We start from the raw sequence: 20,940 nt of genomic DNA on the forward strand, positions 1-20,940 counted from the left end.
TGACTCAACACACACTGATCCACATAAACGCTGAAAATATTGTTTGAAGGCTAACAACTTCTGCTCTTCCAAGATCATTAAAATAACTATAGAAATATCTTGGCTCTATTGTCTCCTGCTCCAAGTAATATAAAGGGATAAGAGTATTCAGGAGGTTAAAAGCCAAAACACAAACAAATGCTCAAAGCACAAACAACTTCTGTTTGAGAAAAGGGGGAAAATATAACAAAGCCAAGACTTACACAGTTACCTTGTATGCATTATGTATGCTAGTTGTGGAGGCATAAAAATGAGAGTTTAATATAAAGTTTTTAAATGAAATGAGAACTTACAAAGAACAGCAAGCCCAGGAAACATGAAAATCATTTGATATGAGGAAGAATCCAAGCAATAAACAAATTACTCCTGAAAGTAAATTTATTTTTAAGATCGGAAAAGAGCAAGATGTATCTCTCTCTCCTGTGGCTGGTTGCATATGCACTGATATATTTACACAGCATAAGTCAAACCCTGAAAACTATGACCTAACCTTTAACATTAACTGCTCTAGCAAGAAACTTTGCTCTGTTTTTAGGTACAATGTTTTTAAGTGCCATAAAGTAACCAAATGAGCATTTAGAGCCTGGAATTTCAGATCTCAACCCATAAAATGAATATGTAAGTTACAGCTACTCAAAAACTGACATTTAACCTCAGATGTCTACCAGGCTGTCAAATTCTGATATTCTCTTCCCTTCGGGTAACACTTCCTCTCTTTTAAAGTTGACACATAAATAGTGGCTGCTGTGCTTTGCTGACTGCCACAGACTATACAGTATCACTTATCTGGTGACACATTATGGCACCGGACTTTGTCACAGCTGTCAAGACTTCAACCTTTTCTTTATGCTTCTTTGAAAACAACATAATAATAGTGTGAGACAATTTCTTCCCAAAACAGAGACAGGCCAGCAATTGCACAGCTCAGCTCTGATGCAGAATACTTAACTATAAAGGTCACTTCTTGTACTCTGAAATCCTACTTTTCCTTCTTCTTACCTTCCTAATGATGTACCAGAGTATGCTTTCTTCTCTATAGTATTTCTATGCATGAGTTCTACTAGATCTCCACTAATGAAAAACATCAACATTTAGAGGTGCTACTGCCCAAAAGGGTTCTTGTTGACTTCTGATTATTCTTACACAAGAATGAAATGAATTTTTAGAAGAGTTTGGGTGCCAGAGGACCCCACAACTTCAAATATATGATCACTGTGTGTTCACAAACTCACAAGAGTCAAGAAACTCCTAACTCAGCATTGCTCTCTATCAAATGGCCACATCCATGTAACTAAAGCTTACCCTGACTGCCCATACACTCTTCCTGTACTGGTAACATTCCTTTGAGGTTTCTATGAAAAAGAGCACCTGCAAATCCCTGGCTGCTTGGCTCTTTCGACCACCTTCCCAGCACACCATTACTGGGGCAGCTTTGCAGCCCCACCACTGTCACTGCATATTCTCAGATATGCTGAGTGCAACACAGAGCCTGGTGTTACCTGTGACAGTCTTTTCAGGCCTTGAAAGCAGCAAAAAAGGAACACTCAATCATGGAAGGTAAAAGAACTCCAGGATGTGGAGTGCTGACAACAGAGCTACAGCTGGCGGACATCCCACGATGCGAACACCAACCTGGAGAATGTAGCATCAGCAGAGAGAACATCTGGTCACAGAACTAAGGAAGATTTATTTAGAAGGCAACTCTCTTCAGGAAGCAGTGACTTGTACTGATGTAAAATCCAGCATATTTAGAGTGACATTACACATTCTACATATTTGATGCCACTGAAAGAGGGATGTGTTCGTTCTATCCACTCAAACACACACTTCATCAGCTCCCATGTTCATCTGACAGTTTTCTGAGATCCTTCACCTTGCTGATTCTACAGAAAAATAGCCTAGAGGTGGGGGTAGTCTGCCCATGCAGTAATAAGTTGAAGCAGCCTACCAAAAAGTCATGCATTATTGGATGTGTGCAGAGTGGGTGATAAGTGAGAAAGAATCAGTCATGACCCTTGTTATGTTAAAAAGGCAGATTTCAGTTGCAACTCTTCTCACTGAAAAAGCAGGAATGCTCTAGTCAGAATGAAGTTGTTAAAACAAGCACCTCATTTGGAAATAAATCTGCTAGGAATGTCTGTATGAATTCACTAATGTGGTTTTTAATTGTGTACAACTTTTTCAAGGCTACAACTCTGCAAACATTAAGAGAAAAGACTGAGTTTCTATTTTTAAAGGAACTAACAATCAGTTTATAACTTAAGGAATTCTAAAATATTAAATGGTTGTCAAGAAGTTTTCATAAAGGAAAACACATTTAAGTACAGTAGCAATTTTGGTTTTAAACAATTGATCAGTTTCTCCTTTAGTTATTATGCACTATTGTCCTTCACAGCTTCCTTCAGTATTTGAAACAAAAACATAAATACAATGTTGACTTTATTCAGCACTTCAATCATGCAAAATATGTCGGAATTAAATACATGCAGGGGTTATACCATGAGGAAAAAGTATATGGAGTCAGAGTTGCAAAGCATGAATTGCTTTTTACCAAAAAAATAATTTGGCAATTCCATCACTATTTTCACTGGAGTGACTGACTAAATGAACAGGACTTTAGAGCTGCAATTCCTAAGACGCAAACGGCTCAGTGAGCCACAGCAGAGGTATGAGCTCTTGGCCAAACCTGCATTGCAGTTTAGCAAAATGAACATTTATCCTGCAGCAAAGAGGCCTGACTAAACACAGCTGTAAGTAATGGCCTCTTGTCACTATAAACCAGTCCTCCAAAATGCAGCGGAGGAATATGCCTGACAGGCCTAATAAGAAGGATCTGAGATAGCATGGGGTGACAGTGATAGTAGGGAGTTTAAATCTAAATCTGACAGCTCATCAAAGCAAACAAACAGCACATAGGGTACACAAATTTGGACAGCTCCATCTATCACATGGGAAGGCACAGCCATCATGGCAACAGGCATGCTAAGACAGCAATAGCTTAATGTTTACAATTTGTTTGGTTTTACATCCCCATCTTAACTTTTGTGGCAGGACAAGGACCAACTCAATCATGTTCTTAAGGATGAAGAGGAAAACCAGAGCGCTTCCTTCAGGCTGTGTGTCTCTTATTTCCTAATTCTAATGGATTTTGACCTTCTTTTTCCTTCACAGCTGCCACAATGCCTCATGCTGTCAGTGCTCTGAACCATCTACACTAAACTTCTCAGCAACAAGTTTCCACATTATTTTAATGTAAGATATCATATGGTTAGAGGTGATAATGCTGAACTAAATAACTGGACAAGCCAAATAACTTGTATGTACTCTATTTACAGTAAGTTCATTCTCCTAATTTCAGGAACAGCTCTTTTTCCTTTTTCGTTATCTCCAATTTGTCTCAAATAAAACATTTCTTTATAATTTTATAGGGTATTTTGAGGCACATTAAATACTTCAAAGTTGAAAACACTGTCCTTGGAGGTATTTTTAAAATGTGTGCATGTGGTGCTTAGTGACATGGTTTACTGGTGGACTTGGCAGTGCTGGGTTAATGTTGAATTCTATGAACTTCAGGGTCCTTATCAAGCTAAATGGTTCCATGATTTTGAGACATTAAACACCTGAGTGTACTCAAACAATCACAACAAGTGGCTGCTGCTTTTTTGCACTGTTTTCATTTTCTCTTCCTTCCAGAGCAGCCTGCACTTATTTACTTGTTCTCCTGTCCCATCCAGAATTCCTATGCTTTTTGTATACACTTAAATATGGTGCAGTCTAAATCCATGACTAGAACTCTGCAGTGCCAATAAAACGATGAATTATGTTATGACATTGAAGTCTTTTACCTTTTAGAAAGTAACTAACTTCAGACTGGTAATCTGTACTCCCTTTTTTCCTCTAATCCTTGTCATAGGTGCCTTTAAACATGACAGAATCCTAAAAGCAGACTTTCTCAATCTGACATTTGGAACAGCTAGGGAGAAACAACTAAACAAACAAACACACAAACACAAAGGCCCAGACAAGTTCTTACTGGATGACTTTAAAAACTAATCCATTTAAATTAAACCACCAAAACAAGCTTCACTAAGTAGTACTCTCTACTCTTTCCGACCAGGGAGGAGATCAATTCTACTTAAAGACACTGTGTAACAACTATCAGCATATTCATACCCAGACAGAGACAGCAGGTTTGAGCCCAGTAACTCACATGCCTCTGTAAAACAGACTCTTTATGTCAAATACTGTACATATTAACAAGACTGAAACATAGAAGAAATGTGGGGTGTGGTGTGTGTTTCCATTTTATTATGTCAATGAACTTCCAAAACTACAGGAAAGAATACTCTCATCTGGCTCTTCCAGATCCCTAATTCAAAACACACTGAGATGTCAAATCCATCCCATCTATTGAGCACTTGACTTGTCTGATTAGAAACAAAAGGAAGGACAAAGTAATCTTAGGAGGAAAGAATAAAGAAACCGTAACACTGGATTATGCAGAGAAGAATCTTATTTGAGAACAAGAATGCTTTTGACATTTATCAAAATCACAAACTGACACTTCAAAAGGAAAAGAGAAGACAGCTTACAAGGCAGAGGTTAATTTGGTTTTGTTTAATTTTTTTCCCCCCCAAAGCTTCATTCATGTCTTCTGCCAATCCAACTCTGGAATAATCTCTCAGGTGTATTATCCTTAATAAATGCTGCTTTTTTCTTAAAGCTTTTAAACATTCTAAACAAAATCTGAGAGAAGAATGAGTGTTTATTTTTCAATCTCCTCTTAAATGGTTTTAGAAGCCCAGTTTATACTTCTAAGGAACTGGAAATCTAACCTCAGTCATTTTCACTACCCTTCAAGCCTCCAATAGCTTCTACCTCTATGCTCCTGCAGAGTGGTTCTATCGTGGCTAGAAGTATCATGGCCATTTCCAAAGCCAGAGTCTTGGGATGAAAAGTCAAATACGACTTTCTAAGTACTTTCAAGTTATTCTAGGGGAATAGAGAAGAGGAGAGGACAATGACCTTGTCTCTACAGAAGAGCTGTAATCAGGGAAAGATAAAGTACCTTTCACCTGCCAATCTAAAGCCATTCTGCAACCACTTTTGAAACTTCAGCACAGAAAGCTTCATGAAACAGCACAGCTGTTACCCTTATGAAAACTGCATTTTCTTTAACATGCCAAAAAACCAAACCAAACCAAAAGTCAAGCACAGGCAGAAGGGGAAAAAACCCGAATCAAGTAAAGATAAAACTATACCATTGCAGATTTTAACCAATCTACAGACCATTTTTTGCTTGACTGTCAGTATTACATAGGTTGAAAATGACCAATAATTAAAGAAAAATATCCAGCAATTAATATTTTATTGACCAAATAAGACCTGCAGACCATCTTGAGGGTACACATCCAGCCACATCTGTAAACCTGCTCCTTAAAGAATGCATGGCATCAGTAACAAACTCTCCAAGGAAGCCATATATACAAATTCAGTTTTTCAGATGGAAAGGAATATAGTTACAATCCAGTTAATTTATACTTCATAGTCATCCTAAAAAATGGTAATGTGTCTTTATCACTTCCCTACCTACATGTACACCTTCTCAGTGAGCATTTCTCTTGAAAGCTTTGACCATCAGGGTTTGTTTCGTGGGGCTTTTGTATTCTAACAGCTCAATACATTGTAAATAAAATTTTTAAAAAACATCCAAAAGCACTAAGCAGCTAAGGAAAGACAACACCACAAAAAGAAGTTTCTCTTAGTCATTTGGGCTACATAGGTGAGCACAGATAAATGATGACTTACACATAATCCAATGGAAGTAAAGAAATCTATTCAACAGTCCTCTGACCCCAAAACAAAACCAAGCAAATATCAGAAGGCAGCCTTTAAACCCAGAATTTTACATTTACAAAGGCTTTTTTCTTTTGTTTTTCAAACAGGAATGCTTTCAATACAGTGAAAAACTGTGAAAGACTCTCAGGATGTGTCTTTACATAGATCTTCACTAAAGCATTGAGTATCCAGGAGCACGTGGGACACAGTATAGTTATATCTCTGCACCTGCTATGTGCAACTATCCCTTCCCTGATAATTCCAACTCAACAGTCACTGCAACAGTGCTTATAAAACACCACTTTAAAGCACTTGACTGTTCTGCCAAGACAGTACCAAAAACTAAGAATAAGCCTGTAATTCAATGCTCTTTCTCGAAAATGCTTATTTCTAATGTTTTTGAATGTATACAAGATGCATATTCTCCCCACCTCAGGAAAGCCTACCTTTTATTCAAAATGGGAATAAATTCCTTTCTGCTGCTGTGAAAAGAAAACCCTTCATTGCACACTCAAAAGACCTTTTCAGTTTAGATTTTAAAAAGGTAATCTGATGTAATGAAAATTGCTTGAAAACATCTGGACTAAAGTAAAATCCAATAAGGAGCAATGGATAGGCTATTTTCAGCCTTGGGACATTCTGTTTCTTGCTTAAAAGCCTACATTTGTAGTGCTGACATCTCTGTACAATGGCTTACTTCTGTTAGTACTGTCCAGACAATTATTAAAATTATTTATCAAAAACCCAGTCACCAGAACAATTTGGTACTTCAAAATTCCTTCTATTCCAGTTTCACTGATTACAGCAATCACTTTTTCAAGCAGGTCATTCAAACAACAAAACAAACAGGAAAGACTGTCATGGTTCATAAGACCCACAAGGAGACAGGAGTGGGGTGAAGCCTTATCAGAACATAAAGATTTCCCAAGATATGCACATACTTAACTGTAGCAGTGTTCTGTGTTTGGTCTTTTTAAAATTAATGAAAATCTGGAGCTCAATCATAATACAAATAAACTATACTGCATTTGCATCATCTTCAGATGTTGCATTTACAGTCATTTTTTTAGATGAAAGTTTAAAAAAAATGGTAAAAAAATTGGAACCATAATTTCCAAAATTACCCAGACAATTTGAAAATTTTCTCAAGTTAATTTTGAGGTTATTAAAGATAAAACTATATACCCACAATAGCTGTGTGGTTCTGTGGCTGTCTGCAATTCTGCAATTGAAGCAGAGTATTTCATTGACAAGAAAGTTCTTAATTTTATTCAGTTATCTCAAACTGGAACCAATTCTTCTAAGAGAGGAAGCAGACACACGGCCAATATTTGCATGTCTGATTGTTTTGCACAGCTCTCTATCATTTAGTATGCTCTATCTTAACTCAATTACTTGTATCTGACATTCTCTGAAAGTAACAAGTTCAGCCAGACATGCTAGTATGCTAGGTAGTAACATACATTTATATGAGAAACTCCAGTTTGGCCAAAAAATGCACTAAGTACATTCTGCAGATATTATCCCAGATTTCACAGGTTTGCACCACAATCAGCAACATACATGCTAGTTGTTCCAGTTAAATACATTAGTGTTCTTCTATTTACTTCAATTATTCTTAAATGCAAAGCATTGACTAACAAGACTCATTGTAATAAGCTCCATTACTCCTCACTTTTAGAATATTCTCTTATATTTTGGAATCTGCACACAACACCTGCAAGTAGAAAAAGTGGAATTTTATAAAGTGTGTGTGCACATACTCATATAAATACTGCTAGGCCCAAATTAAAATGGCAAGGATTTGTGAAAACAAAAACCAATTTCTAGTACAAGAGTTAACTGCAATTTTGCAAGAAAAGGAATCCAGACTTTTGGAAGACCAAGTCACATATAATATAGATGCGTGGTATTTGTGGAAAATAGAAAAAGTTGTATTTATAGATCAATTTTTAACATATTTATTATTTAGTTTATAATTTTTAAATTACATTTACGGAAAATTTTAAAAAGGTATTAAGTGAAGTTCTGAAAACTCACATACAGAGACTTGCATGTCAAAGCATGGTAACAAAATCTCACATGCTAGTTGTTCTGGACTTCTAGAAGGATCCAGCATGCAGTAGCATTCATCATATAAGTTTTAGTGGAAAGAAGTGAGAAATGGAACTCCTTTTATCAAAACTAATTACAGCTGCAATTCTGAGACAATTATTTTTAACGGGTGGAGAAAAATAGCAATATATTCCTTCAGTTTGACAAGCGATTTTGTTTTCTTGTTACATGGCTTTTCATCAGATTTTAGAATGAGCTGAAATTTGTGCCACAAAAAACCCCCGACTGCTAACAGTCACTTTTGAGGCTAAAACCAGTGAGCGCACATTTGACTAGAAAGGAGAAAGAAGAGTACAGAGAAAGTAGTCTGGTAAATTCTTCCCTCGTGCTGGAGGTTCTTCTCTGTAATTAAGTATGAAGAAGGGAAGAGACTGGTCTTTTTAGACATCATCATAATTTTTCTTTCAATCTCATAGAAAAATCCAAAGGTAAAAGTTATACAGCTTCTTTCATAATATAAAAGGATTTCCTAAATGCTGAATTTACATGGGAATCAACAGCAAATATGCAATTACTGGTCATTAAATAGACTGACTGGCTTCAACCAGCTTTCCCAAAAGACAAAGACCACAAGGTATCCATACACAGGCACTGCAGACACAGACACGGTTTTCTCTATACTAGAAGGAAATCTAACAGTTGGAAACAGTAGTACACAGTGGAGAGTATCTTTGTAAAGATACTGATAGCTTATCCCCTTTAAGTATTCCTACTTGAGTCAAGTAGGTACCAAGGGTTTAAAGAGAACCCGGAAAAGAAAATTTTGAAAAGCATAAGTGCCTTAAGTAATTCAAGCATTTAAAATGTCAACATATTTTTGCCTCTTAAAAAAATCTATTGTATAGATGTCATACCTTTCTGTCAGCAGCATCTCATATTGCACACTATGCAGCAACAGACCCTGCATAACAAGACCACTTGTCTCAACTCTCAGCTTCAATCCAGTCGAGCCATAAGAATGTAAAAATGGCCAATTGTTCCATGTACAACAGAACATCAGTACAATGAAAGCACATCAGCAAAGGATTCCTAGAAAAGTCTAACAGCAAGAAGCACAAGTAATCAGCAGCACTTCCTTATATGCAGTACTCAGTATCAAATTCCCAGAGTCCACCAAAATATCTCTGAGTGTCAATGAGACCTTTGTAACAGCAATTTCTCCCAATTCCTTCAAAACCTGATGTAAAGCCATAGCACCCTCTAGCTCCCCTGACAAGAGGTTCCACAGCCCTCTATTCAGTATCAAAATAATTACTTTTGCCTTGTGTTAAATCCTTACCTGCTAAAAACACTCATTTGGTGTCCCTTAACTCCTGCACTTAAAGAATGGACAGTAATTTCCTCTTCACCCTCTCTTACATTTATTTTGGCTAGCACTGTTATACCCATTACTCATGTCCCTCAACCAAGATGAAAAGGTGAAATGATCCTGACTTATTGAGACATTGCTCATATGAAAACTATCATGTGTCTTTGCATTACTCCTGATTCCTCTCCCTGTATCTTCTCCATTTCCTAAACTTTCCTGCAAGACGATCAAAGAATCCAAACAAACAAAATATAGTTGTTGATTCACTGTATTGAACCTGCAAGATTTATTGTGATCCATTTTTCAGAACACCTGCAGAAGCTCAGAGACAATCACTGCCTATACCACACAAATTTACCTAAACCTAATATTTGGTCTGTGCCACTTTCAGGTTCAAACACTCCTCTGTTCCTGAAAGGGCAGGACAGATACAAACAGTAAGAAGAAGAGTTCATTGACAAGAATTATGCTTAAGCCCTAAGAGACTTTAAAGCAATATAATAAAAATAAGGCACAAGAACACCCAATCTAAAGCAGCAGACCACATGATTGTCTTAAATGATAAAGCCCTATTCTTCCCTTCAGATAAAGTTGCTGTTGTCACAGATTAGTCTAAGGCATAAGCCCTGAATGACCTAACTAGACTTTTTATTTCACACACTTGGGAAAAAGAAATACAAAACTTGGTTTTGCCTGGAAGAAAAATAAAAACTACTGCAGTACATAGTGCTGCTGAGCAAAAGCATGTAATTAACTCCCAGCCCATTATCATTCCCAGAAATAAAGCTGATCTATAACCCATTATGGGTTCCAACACAGCTCCATCCATAGCGGTTTTCTCACATTTCCTTTTTGACTTGTTGCTTACTCTTTCCTAGCTTCTAGGTAAGTTCTGGGAAAAGAGATGCAAGGATCACTTCCAAGTGCCAAGAATTTTGCACATACAAAGAAAAATATTAGCACTTATAACTTTCATCCACTAAGTAATAACCTGAAGAAATCTTAGGCATGTATGCCAATATCAACATAGATGGCAAACAAATTAACACAACACTGTGGAAATTCTGTAGAGAACAGCAAAACAGTCAGATGTCTGAAGTAAACAGTCACCCAGATCTTTATATACACTGTTCTATGGACAAGTTCTATGAAACTGTCAAAAGAAACAGAAAAGAATCCAAACTTCCCAATTTACTTCACGTGTACAAAGAGGAATTATACTTCCACACATTAACTGTCATTCAAGAGAATCCTCTGAAAGTGGGAGGGCTCCCTCTTCTGACCACATTTTGACCAAACTGTAGAAATTGTGGGCTGTGTTGTTCTGGAAAAAAATCTTGGCTCACATACATGATATTTATTTCCCATTATTTAAAAAGGCTGAGAGTGTTTTCATCTTAAGGGGAAATAAATCTAAGCCAAATAAAATGGTAGCTATTGTTATTATAAGAAAACTGACTTGAATCTTACACAGTTGTGTTTAAAAATATTGCATATTTTGATAGTATAACTTGCAAGGAACTATCTAAAATAGGAAGCCCAGCACAAGACTGATATGACAGTATTTAAGAGGTTAATAGATGAGGTGAGCTGTGTCCATAATCGGAAGATAAAACAACAAACAGACTTTATAACCAAACACAGGCCTATTGAAGTATCTGAACATTCCTCAAAACAGATACCATTAGATTTACAGATACAGCTCTCTTCTAAATCAGACTACAAAATCCCTGGTTAAGCAGGCACTGAAAGTCAATAGTGCCCAACAATATAAAGACACATCTGACAATCACAGACTCTGTTTTAATCTTTTCCTTTTAATATACATTTGTGACCACATCTTCTGTTGAGCTGCTGCCACTCCCTTTGGGCTGACTACCCAGGCCAGCTTTCCTTTTTATCAACCACCTCAACTTTGCCTGGGAAAACCTGAAACAGCTCCTCTGTACCCTCAAAATCATAGGATAAACAAGAAAATACATAGGCCAGTGGTAAGCCCTTAATCATTAACTCACAATAAATTCAAAAGCATTACAGCCCACTACAGCCAATATATTTAGGTCATTTCCACAGAGGATGTCAACTTTCACACAAGATCTGCTCATTTAGACTGCAAGCATTGTTTGAAAGGTTTCAAAAATTAACAAGATGCCCTGTTAATTTACAAAACTTGAAAAGTTCCCACATCCCTTTCAAGCATTTTTCTGCAAAATCTACCCCCTCCACATGTCCTGGTTCACTAAACACAATACATTCAACAAAGGAAGCCAGGGCTTGCTTTTGCTCCTGTGGTTTACAAGAGGTGACTTTGTCCCAAGCACTTCACTGTTTCTTATTTAAAATACTGCTGCAAACTCTTTTAACTTGGTCAAAAATCTGTGTATGAAACAGATCTCCTCCCTTCATCTGAGAACCACACAAACAAATCATCATTCCCAGGATACAGAAATTTCCTTTTGATCCTCATGAAAGATTGAGCCCTAGGTATTTCCCTATTGTTCCCTCTCCTCTGGAGACAGCTGATATTACTTACGCTCTCTGGCTGATGATCTCTGAATCTAATCACCCACAATTTCCAAAATCCCAAATGCACAGTGTGAACACATCAAGACAAGCTCAGTTGTGCTTGCAGCAATCTGATGCAAATCTGGTTCGTTCCTGAGTCAGACTTTTAACTGAGTAGCACCCATACTTTAAAACATTCTAATTTAAGTATGTACACTTCAGTAACACATGAACAGGCCAAGTTAACGCCACTTGGCAGGAGAGTCAATAGGAGCAGAGACTGACTGTCCACAGCCTCTACCATGGAGCCACCTCAGTGACCCCAGAGATGAGAGAGGGGAGCACTAAATCTGCAAGATGGGTGAGCACAGCAGCTCTCACCACCTGGATTTTTATAGGTGCCTTTTGTCAGCAGTAATAATACTGTGCTGCAAGCAAAAGCTAATTCATTCTGTGAAAGAGCAGTCCCCACATGCAATGGAGACAGGCAACAGAGAGAACAGAGCAGCTCCTCTGATCACATGGCCCAAGCAGACATCTATTTACATACACAACAAACAAAATCCACTTCAAATCAAATTCAGTTTCCACTGAGTCTTAATGGAGCTTAGCAAGTCCCTCCCAAGAAAACAAGTACATGTGTTTTAGAAGTACTTCTGAAGTGTTGAAGAAAAATACAATAATTTCTACTGCAACTCATTTAATCTTTCATTATGCTTTAGTTAACACAGTTCCTGGTTGTCAATTAGGATGTACATTAATAATAGTTCAACTTGCATTTGAGAACTACTATTCATTTCTCTTGTCCATCTTCCCCATGAAAGTACTAATACCTAATACTTGAAGCTATAAAACCCACCTCAGACTTTCAAAGGCTCTACAGTTTAAATTTATCATCTCACCAACTTGCAAAATTTTCCAGCTATGCCAGTAAAGCACAGTCTATACAAACACCACTGCAATATAACATTAAAGTTTTACAAGAAAGGCAAAAAAGACCAACACTCCTCAAAACAAACAAACAAAAAAAAATTACACTGGAAATATTAATACAATTTCTTAATAAATCTGGTTGCCATAAAACAGGAAAAGGGCATTTCTACTGCCTTATCTTCATGAGGCTAAGATATTACTGAAGAACTCCAATTACATGCATAAAATTTTAAATTTAGCCACTTTATAAAGTATAATTATTGTTTCAACTGAAACTACCATCTAAATAGCTGCTCACTTAGCTATCTGGCAACTGGAAACATTTACTCTTGAAAATGGAAATAAAGTCAAAAGCATTGAGACGTTAAATAGTCATTTTTATATTATTCTTCTTCCTATTTTAAATCAACTGGTTTTACCTTCTCACAGAAGTCAGTAAGAGCTGTAAAGTCCCATTTCTTGGAATAAGCAACGTTGTACCTCAATATGGCCTCCTAAGGAAAAAGCACAACAAAATAGAGGTTAGGGATAATTATTAAAGGAAGAAATTTCCTTTTTGATGGAACAGCACCATCTGGTGGTTAAAACCTGCCACAGACTCTACCAAAATCCGTAACATTTAATTTGCTCTATTACTATAGAGCAAATCCTTGATACTGAGCCCTCTGTTTTGCATTTAGGAATGAATAAGCTTCAGTCTATGAGTTTTTCTTTTCTCCTAAAACAAAGTAAGGCAAGGCATATCTCCCAACAAACAACATAAATGTTTCCCATTCAGTACCAATAAAAGGTATTTAAGGTATAAAAGCAATACAGCAGAAGTTGTACCAGTTTAGGAACTTAAAGAATCAGAACCACAGAAAAATTAAACAGACCCTTTACAACAACACCACCCTTAAAAAATACCAGATAAAATAACATCAAGGGAAGTCTCCTCAGTTTTGCTGGGGAAGCTCTACTTGTTCATTTAAAGTTTAGCTACGGCTTTTGCATCCTCCTCTTTCCCTGTCTTTAAGGAATAACCTAAATGACATTATTCTTCATCAAAAAAAACGTAATAGTAACTCTAAGCTGCTCCAAATCAATATTTATGTTATTCTAAGACTTTGAGCCAACATAACTGTAAGAGTTATCAAAAGAGCAGTAGTCTCCAAAATCTCCAGATTTTTGTCAGCAGCTTGAATTGTAGTTTTAGTGGAGTGAACTGATGCGAAGAGTTACTATTTCCAACTCTCTCACCTGTGTATCCCTGACCATCTGGCTACACAAAACCCTCACGCTGTGGTTACCACAGACTAGTATATACTGCTGGACAAACACAGTTTTGGGTAGACTTTAAAATGGCAATTAATTTAAATGATCTGAATAAATTCACTGGTAACACTTAGTACTCATTAACAACCTTCATTCTTTAGGAAATCCCTTGAACAGCAGAGACTTTTTCATAATTTATTTTACTAAGTCATCAATAAAATAAAATCAAGCCAGAATCATCAGCAGTATACAGATATACTGAATCTATATGCATATAGACTTGATTTCAAACTGACAGGCCTACCTTCAAATCATGTGAGCAGGTAAATTTGTTAAGTAAGGCAGTTTGGATTAGTTCCCATCGACTTCCAGCAGTTCTGTCTCCATTCTTCAAAGTAAAAGCCCAAAACAAAGTCAAATTAAGTTATTCAAAACATTAAGATGTATTTACTGTCACCTGTAAAACTGGTAAGTGAAAAGACTGAGTATTTAATAGAGGCTATAAGAATTCTTTGTTTCTGAGTGGAGTATCAATAACCATTATAGAGTTTTTACTACAGGACACACTTGCTGATTACATTCACCCTAGTCTGAAGTATTTCAAGTGGGTATGTTTAAGTCTCAAGCAGTGACAAGAAATGTCAGACCAACAGAGCATGCAGGGCTAATCTCTGCAATTGTTTTAGTAGGATAAAGGTCAAATGCACCTCACAGTCGGCAATACCTGGCAGAGTATTATAATCAAACTGTGCTTACAAATTCATTCACATCTGCTGAAATTGCAAATTGCTTTGCACACGCAAAATATATAATATAAAAACACGTCAGTAAACAAATACATGATTTATAAGGAGTTCAAGTTTACACTCCATATAAATACAGAAATATACAGAACATCAAATCATTGGCTAAGCAAAATAATTACCAGGATAAAAAAAGTCTTGTGCTCTGTCTGAAGCATCATGACCCAAAATCCAATTTTTCAGACTTGATTTTCTAATTCCATAGTCAGACTGACAATTGAGCAAATGCCATAAACTGAAAATTCATCTATGTGGAAACAAATATTTGATCACACAACTGTAAATATTTAATCTTACCTCATCCTCTACAGGGTATAAATTTTGTTCTGAGCAGGGCATTTTAACATGCTTGTTGTCCCACAAATCTTTGTAGTGAGTTGGAAAAGGTTTAGGTACTTCTCCTTCCCTAAGAAGATCTACCTGTAAACAGGACAGAGAAAAAAAAATCAGACTCTACTGTCAAGTTTTTAAATGGAAGAAATGAAAAGTAAGCAAAAATAGAGTTAAAAAAGCTCTCATCTACAGCCATCCTTTTCAGAAAGGGGAAAGCTACAAACTGACTACATGACAGCTACTCAGAAAAAAACCCATCTGTTAATCTTACATTACACTTGTTGAAAAGAATGCCAGCTTAACACATTCAAATAAAGGTAATATATTCAATTGCTATATATCCAATCACCAGCTGAAGATTTCCTCATTTATCATTTTAGGTATCTACATATTTTCATTCAATTATTTTCAAAATGTAGTTACAAATGTAACCATAGTCATGTGCAGAAATAGTATTTTTAACCTAACCCTGAAAGGAATGAGGAATCATTATGGATAGAGCAACCTCTCAAGGTTACTCCACAGAACATCAGAAATGTAAAAAAAAGGAACACCACATTCTTAAAGACTCAATTTGTTATTCATCCCTCTAGTAGCACTAAGTCTCTCAGAGTATTTAAACTCAAGATGCCTTTCTTTTGGCTGGGATTTATCCATCACCCCATAGTTTTCCAGTCACGTTTTGTTTCAACAATAATTGGATTGCATACTACTTCAAAGGATTAAAGGAAAACTTATTAGATTTGATCTAAAATGCAGTGGTAAAATTGCAAGAAACTCTTCTTCATTCTTTGTCTTTTCCATGACTTGACTATCTTGAGCCTTTTGTACGCCTTGAACTCAAACCAAAATCACACTAAAATGAAAACATAGCATGAAAATGCTGGAAGTACCAATTTCACTTGCAGATGTATCTAAATTCCCAAACTTTACAACTCAGTCAAGGAAGTACTCACAACCCTCGACAAAACAAAAGTACTTGCCCTTAACAAGACAGAGGCAGCAAAACCATTATTATATTTCTTCTGGATCTTAATATCCTAATTCTATGCACCAGAATAGCCAATTTTCAGGAAAATCAGTTGCCCCAGCCCACTTGCAAGGAATGGCAAGAAATAGTACAAGAAAGATGTCAAAATGTGCGACTAACACGTGGCATTTCACACTACTGAACACTTGAGCAGACTTTGGAGGCAATGCAGTGTGTTACTGTACCCTGACAGTCACGGTGTGGGTGGCTGAAGGTCGCAGGTGAGGCAGACGGGCCCCACACGCCGGCGTCCTTCTCATCTCTTCAATCGGGGTTCCAAACCATTTCTTGTTGGTTGGCAGAGCAGGTGGTGTATATTTAGCAAACTTCCTTCCTGGTCGCTGGGGCTTGAATTCACACTTTTCTTTCCTGCTGTTAAAATACAATGCATTGAAACATTTTATTTCCACTGAAAAAACTGATAGGCAAATATACAAACTTTCACCCCAGGGTTACAGTAATAGCAGTCAGTTTATTTGCCAGCCTTTGCTGCAGCCTCACGCCAAAGCTTTATTTGGGGAGAACTCCCACCACCAACAACCTTCCCCTCCCTAACCCTAACCCTAACCCAAGTCCATATCTACCAAAACATTCTTCTCTACAGGCTGACAAAACCCTTCCCAGAACTGCCGTGGGTTAGCAAAGCAGAGCATTTCTCTCCAGAGCCATGCTCCTTCCCAACAGAATCTGTTTGTCCATGGACAATGCCCCAGAAAAGATGTGCAAAACTACTTCCTGCCCTACTTGAAGGACTTGAGTCAAGTCAAAGAATTGTATCCTATACCAAAATACAGAGTCCTGTTAGTTCCTGTTCACTCCTTAGATACTTATTCACTTTCTCAGATCCCACTGAAATCTGACGTCTTCAGAGCAGAGATTATCCTTTTGTCCTTCCACAACACCTGGCATGCAGACTCCTGCATCATGCTCAGGGGTCCTGTTTCCATTGCTGCAGTGTAATCACCAGTCCTTCTCTCTCCCAAATTATGACTAGAGCCAAACAAAACAAACCAAAAAACGACCCAAACCCAAAAACATCAACAAAAAATCCCAAACATCTCTACAACTGTTCTCAAAAGTGAATTTTTCCATGTCTATTTCAATTAAAGCATCAATAGCATTGACAGTTCAGCAAAACAGATTCACTATTTTTGACAGATCAAACTAGTAAGAATTCTAAGAATTGCACTGGACAAAGACATCCTTAAAAAACCCCACAAATAACCCCATTAGAAATAAGTTATTTCAATCTTACGTCAATTGTCTTTGTATCTTAAAATACATTTTGCAAAACTCTTCATACAATCCAGCCTCTGAAATTCTATCACAAAAAAGGAAATTTCTAAGCATGAAAAGAACAGATGAAGAGACAAACAGAACACCACCTTTTATCCTCAACTTTAGGTATCCTCATGAAGTGAGAAGTGATTTTGGAGTCTCTCATCACACCCTGTTTTGCACCTTTGCATTCTGATGATGGAGCAGAAGAGTTCCCAGGTGCCTTAGTGTGCAGGCTGTCCTCTTTAACAGAATTATCTACTTCCTCAAAGCTTCCACAGCCCTTGGCAGAAAAACGTGATTTCCTTGACTCCAATTCAGCATCCCCATATTGCATTCTAAAAGATTTGTTTATGGGTTTTGACATATTAATCTCCTCTCGTTCATCCAGAAATGGACTTGTTTCTTCATCAGCCTCTGACCCATGACAGCTATTTTTAGAATTATCCACATCCATCGGTGATTCTGGTTCACTTTCTTTTTCAAAAGCAGGCGAGTCCCCTGAACTGCTCTGACATTTGCTCAGTCTCCCAGGACCTCCAAGATCAGATATACAGGCATCACAACCAGCATCTGAAAGTGGACTTTCTGGAACTACATCCCCTTGCTCTTGCTCACCCATTAAACAGACAGAATTGCAACTCTTCAGCTTCTGTGAATTGCATGAAGCCACTTGTCCATCTGTCTCAACATCTTTTGAAGAAGGTTTCGAATTTCCTGGTTTTGAAGCCCGGCCTGCTGCTGTTAACTTCCTCTGAGTCCAAGTGGCACTGCTTTCTTCACAGCCTCTCTGCTTGCCAGTGTTGTGCATCTGATCAATGTTGGCATTTTTAAAGAGGTCTGCAGACTGTGGTGCCTGCACAGGATCTGTATCTAAGGCTGCATCTTTTTCCTCAGCCTCCCAGTTACATATGCTGCCTGTCTGAGGCAAATTTACTTGCTTCACACCAACTTCCACAGATATTTTTGCATAATTTTGCTGACAAGTGTTCTCTAGCTTTTTCACATCATGCTCACAAAAGTTCTCTTTTTTAATGGAAGTCATCTTAGGATTTGCTTCAGTATTGTTATTAATTTTGCTGTGTAAGCTGTGGAAGAGAAGTAAGGGAATTCAATGTCTAATTTCTCAACGAAATTTCTGTGCATGTTTGTTTTAAGGAACAATGATAAACAAACAACAGAAAGTATAGATTTTTATTCATTCTACTCAGTAAGTGAGCATTACCAGAAGCAACAGGTTTTACTGAGGACTGCAGCTCACTACACCCTATTTCCATTTAAAGGCTCCAAAGGATGATCAATCAGTTGTTTACCTCAGGAATCTATTCCAGTCATTCATTAGCCTTATCTTAAAATCTAAACACTATGATGCTATAATTTAGCTATTTTCTCCAGATTAAAAAAAATGAGAAGTTGTGACAAAGTTTTCCATAACTCTCATTTTTATCTATTAAATACAATGAGCAAGGAAATCGATGGTTTCATGGCCATACCCTCAGAACTACAAATTCATCAAAGAAGAAGAGGGCACAGCAGTCCACAATCTCCTACTACTCCCTTACTTTTATAAACAACCCGTAACTTCAAAAAAATTCTATACAAAAGCTCAAGTGTAAAATATATTTCAAACTGATAATAAAAACTAAAAGATACATTAAATCAGGAGGCTTTAAAGAGAAAAATAACTTGATTTCTCTTCATATAAGGCAAGGCAGAATAGAAACACGTCCTAATGGTTACACAGGGAAATGAATTGAGTTTTATATGACCAGATGTCAGAAATTCATTTCACATTTACATACTAATTTATGTGTCAATGTACTGATAAAGAAAATTACTTAGAGGACACACAGGTATTAAAAAAAAGCAAACCTGACTAGTCTTGGTGAATACACCACTCTGAACAACATATTCTCCTGAATGTATTGTTACAACACTGTATACTCCCAATGCAAAGTGAGCACACTAAACTCCTTATGTCTAGTCACTGCCCAGCTTCCCATTTACACTAAATACGAAAATATACAATTACCACCTAAATACATCATCCTAAATTCAGCCACTTCACATTTTAACAGACTATAGATTCCTGAAGGCATTAACTTTCTCCATGAATGGTAACAGATCCACTTCTAAAAGACCACTCAGGATAAGGAGAGATGATAGCTTGGAACTTCATCCACAGAATGATTATTTGAAAACAAAAGGATCTTGGAGGGCTTTATTTCGTGATAGTTTAACGTCCCATGTGTGCTTTTATTCCTGAAAATTTTGATGAACAAAAATGAGAGTTACGATACTGCTGCCATCTCAATGACTCTTTAAAGGTACTGACAATATCTGTCACCAACTTGAGAAATTAAATCTAACACAAAGACAAATCTAAATTAAAACTGCAATGCTAACTGCAATAGAAAGGCACATGAAATGTTTGCACAACAAATTTGCTTCTTAAAGTTGCCCAGGCTCTACTCTGTCACCTGGGATGCAGAAGGGCATAGAAGAGCAGTACTCTAAAGGGAATTTAATAAAAATAAAATAATTCATTCCCTCCTTAAGAATCCTCTTAATATCCTTGATTTAGTGGAACCTGTAAGCCTGTAATTAACCCTGTATGCTTCTGTATTAATCATTATCACAAGTCCTCCCAGTTATTTTTAGCATCACTATGGACTTCACTCTCTATTTACTAGCAAACATCAAAGAAAAATAAACCAGCACATTTACAACTGCAACTACAGAAAAACAGTATCTGATATTCCTCTGTGCCAGACAGTTACATTCTTTGGAGTATAACTTCAAGGCAGTCGTGCAGTCACTGCCCCTGACTGACCACATTAGACAAGAACTACCTGATACCATTCAGTAGCAAAAACTTGTAACAACTTTCATAAAAAAACCTCAACGCACATTTGAGCACCTGTAAATTCTGGCTGTAATTAAATCAAGCTGCACATATTTAAACTACAATTGAAGACCAACGAGACAAACCAAAACAGATTTTTGTGTGTAAATTAACAATAAAACAGTAAGCTGGTCACAGGATTATCAGTGCAAATCTGCAACTGTGTTTGGCTGCCACTGGAAGCAACACTCCCACTTTGCCTTCCCATCTTTTGCTTTGTAGGAGCAGATGTTTTAATTCACCTACACAGTGATGTGAATCTATGTCAGCAATAAGTTTGGGCTTGGGTGTTTAGAGATGGGTGGGGGACTAGTTTAGCTGTTTGTAGTGAAAGCATCCGTTTGTTACTCCAGAGGATGTGCCAAGGTAAGGAAAGCAGTAGAAATGGGGCTGCCTCCATTTAGCCAGCAGCAACCTGCACTCCTAGCTCCCACCAGGCCCCCTCAAAGAACACAACTTTTGAACAGGTTTATGTTGTACTTTTTACCTTCTGGACTCCGTTGTCTTGGATCCTTTATTCTCCAACCAACTGGTAATTGTCCTCTGTTTACAAACTGAAAAACCACAGTTCACTGTTATTATATGAAACATGATAACA

General features: G+C 37.2%; 1 protein-coding gene across 1 annotated transcript in view; it reads right to left on the reverse strand.

Moving 5' to 3' along the window:
- Positions 1–20,940, reverse strand: part of PARG (poly(ADP-ribose) glycohydrolase) — a 59,886-nt gene that overhangs the window by 35,805 nt on the left and 3,141 nt on the right. The window contains exons 2-7 of the mRNA XM_033066612.1: positions 20,830–20,896; positions 17,545–18,525; positions 16,345–16,531; positions 15,094–15,216; positions 14,298–14,381; positions 13,159–13,233 (exon numbers count right to left, since the gene is read on the reverse strand). Of these exons, the coding sequence (XP_032922503.1) occupies positions 13,159–13,233; positions 14,298–14,381; positions 15,094–15,216; positions 16,345–16,531; positions 17,545–18,525; positions 20,830–20,896 (1,517 nt within the window). The remainder of the gene's footprint in view (positions 1–13,158; positions 13,234–14,297; positions 14,382–15,093; positions 15,217–16,344; positions 16,532–17,544; positions 18,526–20,829; positions 20,897–20,940) is intronic.

The sequence above is a fragment of the Catharus ustulatus genome, chromosome 8, assembly GCF_009819885.2.
Source record: "Catharus ustulatus isolate bCatUst1 chromosome 8, bCatUst1.pri.v2, whole genome shotgun sequence".
NCBI classification, from domain to species: domain Eukaryota; kingdom Metazoa; phylum Chordata; class Aves; order Passeriformes; family Turdidae; genus Catharus; species Catharus ustulatus.